At 52.7% G+C, this 11,452-nt stretch overlaps 1 protein-coding gene across 1 annotated transcript; it reads right to left on the reverse strand.

Moving 5' to 3' along the window:
• Positions 1-5,934: 5,934 nt before the first annotated feature.
• Positions 5,935-9,531, reverse strand: RABIF (RAB interacting factor). The gene is made up of 2 exons (XM_076357910.1): positions 9,346-9,531; positions 5,935-9,192 (listed from the first exon to the last, which is right to left on the reverse strand). Exons 1-2 carry the CDS (start codon positions 9,529-9,531, stop codon positions 8,950-8,952), a joined length of 429 nt encoding a protein of 142 aa, XP_076214025.1. The 3' UTR covers positions 5,935-8,949.
• Between the last annotated feature and the right edge of the window lie 1,921 nt (positions 9,532-11,452).

Genomic DNA, 11,452 nt, shown 5'->3' on the forward strand with positions numbered 1-11,452 from the left:
TTATTTGTTCTTCGAACTGTTTTAATCCTGCTCCTGCAAGCATGGACTTGACTACCTGCCCTGTTTTTTTGTTCTCTGCAAGTCCACATTGCAGGGGCTGCTTCCATTCCCTGCTTGGTTTAAATGCTACTGCAGCCCTGACTTTCACACAGTACTTCTTCCATGCCTGCTTCCCTGCTGGTCTGCGGTAACAAACCTCCATCTGACATTCGTCGAAGCTGAAACAGCTTCTCTGTCAAGTCCACTTATTTTTTCTTTACTTTACAATTAAAAGGCCTTCTGAATTACTCACCTATTCGCAGTGCCATCTCTCTATTGCGAGTTTTGCGTTGCTGTGCTGGTTGGTACCCCTCTGTCTCAAATTATGTCAGACTTTGGTAACTGTATTGCCTGTATTGCTTAAACTTCTTGGCCCAGGTTCTGTTTGTTACCTGGGAGTAAACTGACCCTAGCCTACAAATTTAGTTGTGTTCTCCACCACTAACTTTTGTTTTAGATGCTGAAAATACACCTTGTCCTGTCCTGCTACAATAATTGGCCTCGTTTTGTGTAGGTAACTAAAATCACCCATCAGACCGGATCTCTCTCACTGTGAAGTCAACCGTCTTCCCCTGATCAAGCAGTAGCACCGTCTACCAACTTACTCATATTTCCAGCGCTTGGACATTCCTATCTGTGCCGATTCTTTGCTCTGTGGTCCTTTTGACCAAGAAACCAGTCAGCTGATGGTGCAGCTGGTAAACGTGGCAAACAGTTCACATCCTGTGCTGCTTTTGGCTGGGATAGAGGACTTTTCTCCATAGTAGCTTGTATGGGGCTGTGTTTTGGATTTGTGCTGAAAAGAGTGTTGATAACACAGGGGTGTTTTAGTTACTGCTGAGCAGTGCTGACACAGCGTCAAGGCCTTTGCTGCTCATCATGCTGCCCTGCCAGCGGGTGGGTTGGGGGTGCACAAGAAGTTGGGAGGGTACACAGCTGGGACAGCTGACCCCAACTGACGGATATTCGTATGGAATATGATGTTGTGCTCAGCAATAGAACTGGGGGGTGGAGGATGGCGGGGGCTGCCGTTGCTCGGGGGCTGGCTGGGCATCAGTTCATTGGTGGTGAGCAATTGCTTTCTTTTGTATCACTTGTTTTTCTTGGTTTTTATCTTCCTCTCACTTTGATTCCCCCCCCCCACTTTAAAAAAAAAAAAATTAATTATTAAACTGTCTTTATCTCAACCCACAAGCTTTTCTCACTTTTACCCTTCCAATTCTGTCCCCATCCCACTGGGGGGGAGTGAGCGAGTGGCTGTGTGGTTCTCAGTTGCTGGCTGGCATTAAACCAGGACACATCCATAGTCCAGAGACGCGACTGGCAGGGCTGTATCCATCTGTGATGGTCAGGCAGCGTGGGTTGGGTGAAGTGTCACAGATCTGAGTCTGTTCTTGCTATCTTAAGTGCATACAGGGTGGTTTTAAAGAGAATCCAATGGATTGTTGACCAATAAAGCAGGTAGGAACATAAACTCCTCTGTGGACTGTCTCAGATTTGAGATCCCCAGTGAACTCGTGATGACACTGACCGATTGCAGAGGAGCATCGGAACAGAGCTGAGCATTCATTTCCCCATTAGCCTTGAAGAGCTAAATGCACTGTACGTACTGCCTCGGCCAAAGAGCTCCAGGTGGTTCAGTAACCTGCAGAGGGGTGCGTATACAAGGCAGAACGGCTTTGCAGGTGCACAGCAGGACCCCCACTGCAACCAGTGCACCCAGTTCCGCACTGCACTGGCCTTACGGTGTAGCTGCACATGGCAACAACCTCTCTTCACTGACATCTGTCTCAACACCAGTTAAACATCAGTTTAGCTGGATCAGTAAATAAAATCTATAAATCTGGCCTGGAAGGCAGGGGAAGCCGATAAGTAGAGCAAGAGGGTCCCAGTAGACAGAAGCTGCACTTCATGCTGTGCTGCCCTGAGTACGCGCAGCACCGGGCACTGGGGCTTCACCTCTCAAAATCAGGAACTGGGTCTCAGGTACAGGCCAGCTGCACACAGACATTGCCTTTCGATGCTAGCATACTGGTTTCCAGCAGAAATCCCCAAATCCCAGCAGGGCCCTGGTGGGAAGAGATGGAACCAGGTCCCCATGAGTGGTGCTGGCATCATGGGGGCCTGGTGGAGCATCGGCAGCAGAGCCGATGGGGGGGCGGCGGGGGCCTGTGGCTGCAGCAGGGATTGAGCTGCTGAGGGCACTGAGCCTCCAAATTGCTGCTGACACCCGCAGCTACATCTCTCACTCCTGGTTATTCCTTCTCAAGGGAGGTTCCTCCCACCAGAGTCTAAAGCTGCACCTTTCTCCAAGCATCTTTTCTCCTCAGGAGTTGGGTCCTATGTTTGCTGAGTCCCGGCACTTCTCTCCTCCTACCCTTTTTGGTGCTAGCCCCTTGGACCTGCCACAGTTTGAGAGAGAATTGAGTCCTTCTGCCTGTTTTAGAGAACAGGAGTCACAGACTGCTCCCTCCCCAGGAAAGCAAAAGGCAGCAAGTTCTTGGAGCAACATCCTCATGCTCCATTGCCAGAGATTCCAAATTAACCAGGGATTCTGCAGTGAGCTGCGGTCTGGATGTTTGCCATGGAAAGAGCACGCTGTTAATAGTCTTCCAGGCAGTGTGCAGAGCCAGCTGCTCGAGAGGTGAAGGATACCTGTGCTGACATGGCTTTGCTTATTTTCCCTTGTTCTCAGGGCATCTCTTCCAGCTGGGTTTGAACAATGGCAGAGAGTGACTCCTGGCAGCACTCAGACAAGAGCACTCTGCCTCTGCACGCACAGCGATTAAGGCTAGCAACTGTCTCCCTTCCTCCAGGGGAATTCAGAGACTCCTGGAAGATAAGGAACATGAAGGGGGGAGCAGAAGCACAGCTGAATACACACACGCACTCCCTGCTGCTTCCCCAGCCAGGAGAAGCGTGGATAAACACATCCATGCAGGGAACTCTCCTAGCGCAGCTTCTCGCCCCAGGGACACGTGGCTCCTATCGATGCCACAAATTGCCCTGAAAGACTTTTCAAGGACAAACTTTGCCTGCAGTTAGTTCTGACCTGTCCTGCCAGACTAACACCCGCCAGGAAGGCAGGCTGCTGGAAAAACCACAGCTCTGGCTCTTACTGCTTTGGCCTCCTCTGGCGGCAGAACGGCAGCTGCTTTGGTCAGAACATGCCCCACTTTCAGGCCCAACTGCATTTATGAGCTTACAGCCTGCCTTGGGCTGTTCCCCTCCGCCCCCGGCCTACACGGCTGATGTAGTTGTGCCAAGGAGGGAAGGGTAACTGTGTATTTCTCCACGCAGAAGCTGTATCTGAACAGTTCATATTTTAACCAAAGACAGAACTAAAGCCCCTAGGAAGTGACCATGTGATGATCAAGGGATATATCCTCTGCCACAAGCTGTTTCCACCCGTGTAGCTCCCTCAGATTCAGACACGCAGTACTTTAAAAGCTGAACTGCAGCAACCCCTAGATTGGACTGTGCCATTCTGGATTAAGTTTTAGGAAAGACGCAAGAAACAATTTTTCCAGAGCCTGCTTCCCCCTCTCAGGAGATGGAAGCGTTATCTCAGCGACCCAGGAACCTGCTCGCTCTTCCTCAGTGATTGCATTTAGGGAGCAAAGCGCTTGATTTTTATTCTGTGCATGGTCAGATAATTTGCAGACACCAGTGTGCTTCCTCTGAAGCACACTCCTGCAAAGATAGCCAAACATCCCTGTGTTATCAACACTGTTTTCAGCACAAATCCAAAACAGAGCCCCATATTAGCTACTATGAAGAAAATTAACTCTATCCCAGCCAAAACCAGGACAGCTTTGCTCACTCATCCAGGGGGTGCAGCCCCATGGTTCAGTAACTCTCATCTGGATTGCTAGGCTACCATCTCCCTCTTCTCTGCCCACACCGAGACAAAAAGGTCCAGCTGCACTTGTAAGAAAGCTGCACTTTAAGAACCTGGCTGACTCGCAACTCAGCACAAAAGTATTTATGCTGAAATGCATAACAGAAATTATTGGTTAAAAGGAGCATAAAGCTGGCTTTTATCAAAGCCCTCATTTTCTCTTTGCACTTTTAAGGCAAGTTTCACTCATCTGCTGTGGTTTCTTTCCATGTCCCCCAGCAGCTGCAAAAGACTTGGTGGTTTTAGGCAAAATACTTGGTGGTTTGGTGTTCCTTTGATTCTAGGGTTTGGCCTTTATTAACCTGGCTTTGCGGGAGGCAGGGAAGCATTTCCCTGCACTATTTGTTGAAGGACCCCGAAGCTATTTCCTCTCTATTGTTTCCTTTCCACCTACTTTTCTTGTTCCTGCCAGGGAGTGTAATGTCAGGCACATAAAATGACCTTCAGAGAATTTTCATAATACATTTCAGATAGCCCTGTTCTCCCAAACACCCATGCATTGCAGAAACTGCCCGTGCTGATACGGCAGTATCTGTTCACACAGTGTAATAGTTCTGCTCTGCAGCGCTGGTGGTTTAGGGCAATAAGCAAGGCAAGGTATGTAGGAGATGTAATGCCAAAAATACCTCTCCTAGCAAAACTGGCCTTGTTTTTATCAATCCACAGCTCTTTTCTGAACTCTGCTGAGCTCCTCGTCTCCATACACGGTGGCGGAAGGTTCCGCAGACACACTGAGCTGCAGGTATTGCAAAGATCCTACCTTAAGCCCTCCTGGCTGCCTACGTGACGACTAGCTGAATGGCAGAGCTCTGGAACACAGCAGGGAGGCAAACAGCAAAGTCCTCCAAGCTATTACTTCAAAGTCCATATTGTCATAACTGCTCTGCCAAAGATTTCTTCTGTTAAGAGATGAGCAATCATGGAGAGACCTTGGGTGTTGTCAGGTCCAGAAACCAAGACCTTTTTGCTGACTTGCAGAGCTGGGGAAAGAGGGAGCCTTGAATTTCAGCCCCTGCTCCAAGCATCACTTACCTATTTCAGTGAAATGCACTTAATTTAGGGAAGGAGGAGTGTGAACGTGACCCCTTGGCAAGGGATGACTTGTGGCAGTTACCCAAGACAGCTCAGCTGATCTCACAGCCTCCTGCTGCCAAAAATGGGAAGACCCGCACCTTGCCGTTGCCTCCCGATTATCTCATGCAGGCTGCAGAGCTCAAACTCCCATGCTTCAACCCAGCAGCCCAAGAAAAGAAGCGGCAGCTTTACACTCAGTTATCAAATTGAACAGTCTCAGCAAAGGGTTCAGCAGCTGGCTCGAGGGAGAGGTTTGGGTGGAAAAGGGGCAGAGAGGTGAAGTTACACAGGGTGTGCCTAAGGTCAGCCTAAGCCTAGACCATGATTTTGGGGCTGTGAACCAGTCTCAATACCTGAGTCAGAGCAGAGCAAGATTTGGTTTTACCCATCCTAAATACATTTATATTTATGGTATATAAACACCTAACCAATACAAAAAGGCATGCCTTAAATTCAGATTGGGAAGCAATTAGGCGAAATTGTTCTTATTTGCCCCCACCCAAAAGCAGCACCGAGGTGAGGCCCCAAGTGCCGGAGTTTTTGTGTCCTGCTGTGCACAGTCCTCACCCACCTCGCTGGTGGGATCAGCGGGCGCAAGGGAGCAGGTTTGTTAGTATTCCCTCTCTTGGCAGTGCTACAGCTTAACACAGAATGGGTCTTATGAGTAAAGTCTATGCAGCTATTTATGTAGAAGAATCCATTTTCTAATTTAAAAGCGACCTGCATGTGGAAATAAGGGTTTCTGCTCTGTCTTGCTGTTGATGATAAAGAAAGATAGGCTGCAAGATGTGTGTTAACAGGCCTTGTGTAAGTGCTTCCCGTACCTGAAGGTTGGCTCTTGTCTATCCTTCTTTTCCTAGAAATTCCTGCAAGCAACCGGTAAAGTTTTTCAACATGCTAGATAAAAAGCAGTGAAAAGATTATGTTTATTTGTGAGACTATCCAAATTTTTATTAGCTCTCATTAACACAAAAACTGTTCAGCGCTTCATTAGATGCTCCCAAATCTGATGTCGCTGTCTGTTGTGTAAACGCAGCAGACCTCCCCCCTGAGGCGAGGTTTGCTGACTGCAGACATTCTTCCTCTAAGTTTCAGTTAACATCACAGTGGAACTGCCCGGGCTCAAATTCCACAAAGTGATGCTGCCTTTTCCCTCTTCGCCACTTTTTTCCCCCCCTCATAATTCTCACTTCACCTCTCAGGATATGAATTAGCCCAGGTGACGGGCTCCTGAGCATCAGCAAACTGCAGAGCTCTACTGCATGGCTGCACCTTCACCGGCACCACGTCCCGTCCCTGCCTGTGCTACTTGGACTTCAAGGGTGTCTCTCATGGCTTCTCCAAGCTGCAGGAAGCCAAGATCTTACCTGAGCTTGAAAGATCGCAAGATCTCATGGTACAAAAGTTTCCTTCCGTGAATTCCTAACGGACTTAGCATTTCCACAATCTGTGTGATCTTACTTCATATTTAAGAGTCAGCGGGAACCAAACCCGGATCCCGTGGAGGATGTATCCATTCAGCACATCTCTCCTCTCACACTGAAGGGCAGGAGGAGCTTTCATCACTCACCACCACTGAGCAATGCTGCACTGAAGTGGATTCAAATCACTGCAGTGCCGATGTGAAGAAGGCCTTTGACCCGAGGTCTCCCATCTCCCCAGGAAGCGTTCTACTGACTGGGAAAAGCTGCTGCCACCACCTCAGCCCCGTCCCAGTGCCACCCACCGACTACTCCCCAATATCAGGAATCCAGATGTACAATTTTTTTTGAGAAGTGTCATTTACTCGGCGTTAATCAAGCTGATATCCGCAAGGCTGTTCTGCACAGTGGTGTGTCTTCAAAATGAAACTACTGCGCAGCACATTTTATATTTTAGTAACACGGACTATAATCCAGGTATTACAGATCAAAACACATTCCCTAATAGACAACAATCTCAGTGAAAGCGTGAAATTAAAGTGACGTGATCCCACTACTTCATTGTGCCTGTGCAGAACCCAAATGAAGCTCTCCTGCCCTTCTAGGTACACTTCCCTGATGAATCTGTTCAGTTACTGGGCTTGGGGCTAAAGACAAGAAGGGCAGGAGGAAAGCACAGTTTTCATGTCAAACGTGCATTTGAGACATTTAGCAAGGACATAGCACAAGACTCGCCTCCCACCCAAGCGAGAGCCTTAATCACCAGACTACGGAGTTACGCCTCTCTCCCTCCCATTAATAAATCCTGACTGCCCACAGCACAGGTTTCTGACAGAGCAGCCCCAGAACAGCCAACATCTTGGCTGTTCTACTTCTACATTAAGGCAGAGTCTCCAAATCTTAAAAGTGCAGGTGCTCAAGCACTGGAAGAAGACAGGACTTGTTTCTCCCTGACCCACTGTCAGGATGCCTTTCTGGAAAATCTACCCGAGGCTGTGCCTGCCTTACAGACTCCTGCCAGCAAAACTGTTTTAGTAGAGGAGCGAGGAAAAGGTCTCTCCCACAGCCTCGTGGCAGCAACATTGCTACTCTAAGTACATCCGATGTACATCATCCCAGCGCAATGACAGTTGTGCCTTTACAGCTGCATCGGTACCAAAGGGGTTTATTAGCATAGCATACTGATACACCTCCTGCAGTAAGGCGTGCCCTCTGTGACCCAAGACAATCACTGTAAAGCTGCTGTATTATTCATACGGGGGTTTGCAAACAGGGAATGCAAACCGGACCACAATTACCAAAAGATAAATACAGTGAGAACCATGGCTGCTGCAGCCTCCTTCAATTTTCAATCAGCTTTGTGCCTGTCTTTTAAAAGGCAGAGACCAAAACTGGACACAATATCCCAGCACTGCTCCTACCAGCCGCTTTTACAGAAGAGAAATTCCTTCCCGACTTCTCCGTTTAATACACACACGGCTGTTTTGACATTCTTCAGCACCGAGACATGCAGTCACTGGACACTGCTTGTCCAATGATTCAAATCTTTTTCAGGTTGGAATCTCTTCATTCTTGTTGCCTGGAAATACTATGATCTTGCACATTTTCTTTATCTGCCATTCTATCAGCCTATGCTGTCTGCAAACTCTGCCTGTATCTTATTTTATTTCCAAGTACTCGGTTAATAAAACTGCACACAATGTTAGTTAAAATGCCTTACACACACTTGAGGTGCCATATATTCTTACAGGTTACAGCTGTCAAGTAGGATGAGGTTTTAGAGAACCTAAATGTTAGGGTTTGGGGCAGGGAACATTTCTTCTGAAAATCAACAGAAGATACAGCCTTAAACCCTATAACTGCTTTGGCTGTAGTTCAGACAATTTAAGCCACCATGATGATCCAATGCAGCAGTCCTGTCCTCCCCTTGCCCCAGCGCCCACATTTACATGGCTGTTGTCACGAACCGATCAGCCTGAAAGACATCTTAGCACGTTTGAGAAACAGCAGCCACACAAGGAAGGAGGGACAGAGAGCAGCCAGGAAGGCCTGAGGCGGCTTCTAGCAACGGTGGCAGACCAAGCTATTTGGCAAAATTGTCACGGTGAGCTGTCCCTGCAGGTCACAGGGGACCCTCCCACCGACGACGTCCTTCCCATGTGGGCTCAGGTGAGGAGCTGGCTGTGCCGGCGTCGCGCTTCTTGGTGGTGCTGGTCAGTCCGTGGATCTGGGCTGTGGGGTGACCCACAGCCGGGCTGTAGGTCAGCCAAGCCGTGGGGTAGCCAGGCTGTGGTCAGTCAGGTGTGGGGCGGCCAGGCCGTGGGCTGCCATCAGCAAGGCTGCGGGGTGGCCAAGCCGTGGTCAGTCCGCTGGGCCTCGGCTCAGTCTGTCGCTGTCGGGCAGCAGGGCAGCCAGGCTGCAGGGCAGGCGGGGTTTCCGGTGGCCGAGCCCAGCTCCCCAGGCGCGTGCCCGGGACCATCGCCCCCGTCCCCAGCCCAGGCGGCAGCGCCGGTGTCACTCGTGGGCCACGCGCTCCAGCGCCACGTAGAAGCTGTCCTTGTCGTCGAGGCAGTGCCAGCCGATGGGCCCCGCCTCGCAGTCGGCGCACACCAGGAACTTGACGTTGCCCACGTCGCGGGTGAAGCCCACGTTCTCGAAGGAGAACATGTCATGCACCAGCCAGTGCTCCCGCACCAGGTCCCCGCCGCCGCCGCCCGCCGCCGCCGCCGCCTTCTTCCTCATGGCGGGCAGGAGGAGCTGCGGGAAACACAGCGTCACCGCCCCGCCCGCAGGGGGCGCCCGCGCCGCGCCGCGCCGCGCCCCGCCCCGCCCCGCCCCGCCCACAGTGGGCGCCTCTCCCTCCCGCCTTCCCGCCGCCTCCCTCGGCTCCCTCCCCCCGCATCCCGGTACCTCACGGCGGGCGAAGGTGGCGGCGCCGGGCAGCAGCACGCGGGACCCGCAGCGCTGGCACAGCACCGCCTTCAGGTTCCGGCCCTGCGCGCACACCAGCTCGGCCGAGCCCGGCGCGGCGGCGGGAGGAGGAGGAGAAGGAGGAGGCGCCGCCGCCGGCTCCATCTCGGCGCAGGCCGCCGCCATGGCCGCGCAGGCGCGCTGGGTGCCGCCACCGCCCGAGGGGCGGGGCCAGGGCAGTGACGTCAGGCGGCGCCGTGCGCGTGCGCGGCGCTGAGGGGGGGCGGCGGCCCGGCGGCTCCGCGTCCCCTCACCGGCTCGGCCCGGGCCGCGGCCCGGCGGCCTCCGCCCGCGCCTCGGTGCCGCCGGGCAGGGGAGCCGTGGGCGCCGACAGCCCACGAGCAGCTGCCGTGCTGTGAAGCAGCGAGGTTTAAATGGCCCCCGCGCTCCTGCCAGGCCTGTGGCGTCTGAGGAGGCTCCCGCCGCTGTGGGGGTGCCCCGCGGCTCGGGCTCGCCGCCAGCCGCTGCGGAGGCCCCTCTGCCAAGGCACGGGTGAAGCGAGGGGGGCCTGACAAAGCCTCCCGTTCCCGCTCTGCGGAGGGGGGGGCGGCGCGGGCTGGGCAGCAGTAGGGTGCGGAGGATCCCGGTGAGAAGGCGGCTGTGTCACAGGCTGGCGGTGAACAGTTGGCAGCGAAAGTCCGTTTGGCTGCCAGGTGGGCCCATCGGCGACAGTCGCTTCCCGGGCATGGGAACCTGGAGACGCTTGACTTCTGTTACAGCGGCCAGAGAAAGCAGAGCTCAGCTGATGCTGGACAAAAGGAAATTGTGTCCCTGCGAAGCTGCTGTGCGTATTTTGCGTGTAGCGATTGCATCAGCATTTCTGAGAGCCTGGGCTACCTCTTTTCCTGCTGCACACAGCAGCTCGCTTAGCTGCTTGGTACAGAGAGAACCCCTCAGAAATGGGGAAGGAGAGGGGAAGAGTGCACTGAAAGGGGCAAGGTGCTGACATTCAGAGCAAAATGTTTTCCAGGAGAGGAAGCCAGAGTTCAGCCAGACCCTGAAAAGCCTGGGAAAAGCAGCAGGCTGTGTCAGTGCTTACAGGCAGCAGTGCTGAAGATGAGGTCCCGGGGCCCAAGTGACTCTTGGGCTTGCTCTTCACTGAGCATCTTTGAGGCACTTCTGGCTTTGTGCTGATCTCAGGACCCGCTGCTAGCGGCCCGCTGTTAGCACTGTTGGAAAGATTGAAAGCAGGCCTGTTGACTGTAGCCACTGCTTCTTCAGGGGGTAAAACAGATCCCAGCAGAGCCCTGATTCTTGCTTTTTCCAGACCATTTACTGTAAATATACACCGTTCTCCTGCTACCTCGCTGTGCCCTGACTGGCTGCTCCTGAGAACTCTCAGGAGAAGCCAGAAATGGGAACTGATGTTCAAGTTACTAAATAAAGATACAGGATTTCGTCAGCAATCCAGCTGCTGACCTCGGGCTCCAGCCTGGGCAATCGCAGTCTTGAATGCTGCGTCGTCGGCCTCAGCTCTGCTCCCTGCCACGAGCTGCAAGGTGGGTGTGGCTGGTAGACACAAACCCCACAGTCTGTGAAGCAGGTTGGTGTTTGTAAGGCAGGAACAGTGTATGGGGCATCAGAGCGCCTGAGCCATCTCTGGATGTGGGCTGGGAGCCAGAGCGGCGCTTGCAGAGCCGAGAGGGGAGTGGATGCAATAACGGAGGTGTGAAGCTCAGAAACACCCACCGCAAGCAGCCCTGGGGCACCCGCTGCTCAAAAGCCAGTCACAAACCAACCGCAGAAAGGTCTTGATTTGCCTGAAAGAGGCAAAAAATTTGGCTGGTGGCTGAGCAGGAGCCGGGGCGTCTCCGTTCACTGAGGAACTGCGCTGAGGGGGGGACTCTGCACCCGCAGCTGTTCGGCAGTGACTGGCACAGCCGTGCGACTCGGCGACGGCTCCGGTGAGCTGAAAGGGCTGAGACTTGGTCCTGTCCTCACTACAGTACAGTGACTTCCCCTGAAGAGTGGTGACTCAATGTAGAGACATTTCTACACGTCCTCAGTTCTGCCATCTCCAATTCCCACCCTGAGCAACTTTGTTCAG

The sequence above is a fragment of the Aptenodytes patagonicus genome, chromosome 22 (genome assembly GCF_965638725.1).
Source record: "Aptenodytes patagonicus chromosome 22, bAptPat1.pri.cur, whole genome shotgun sequence".
In the NCBI taxonomy this organism is placed as follows: Eukaryota; Metazoa; Chordata; class Aves; order Sphenisciformes; family Spheniscidae; genus Aptenodytes; species Aptenodytes patagonicus.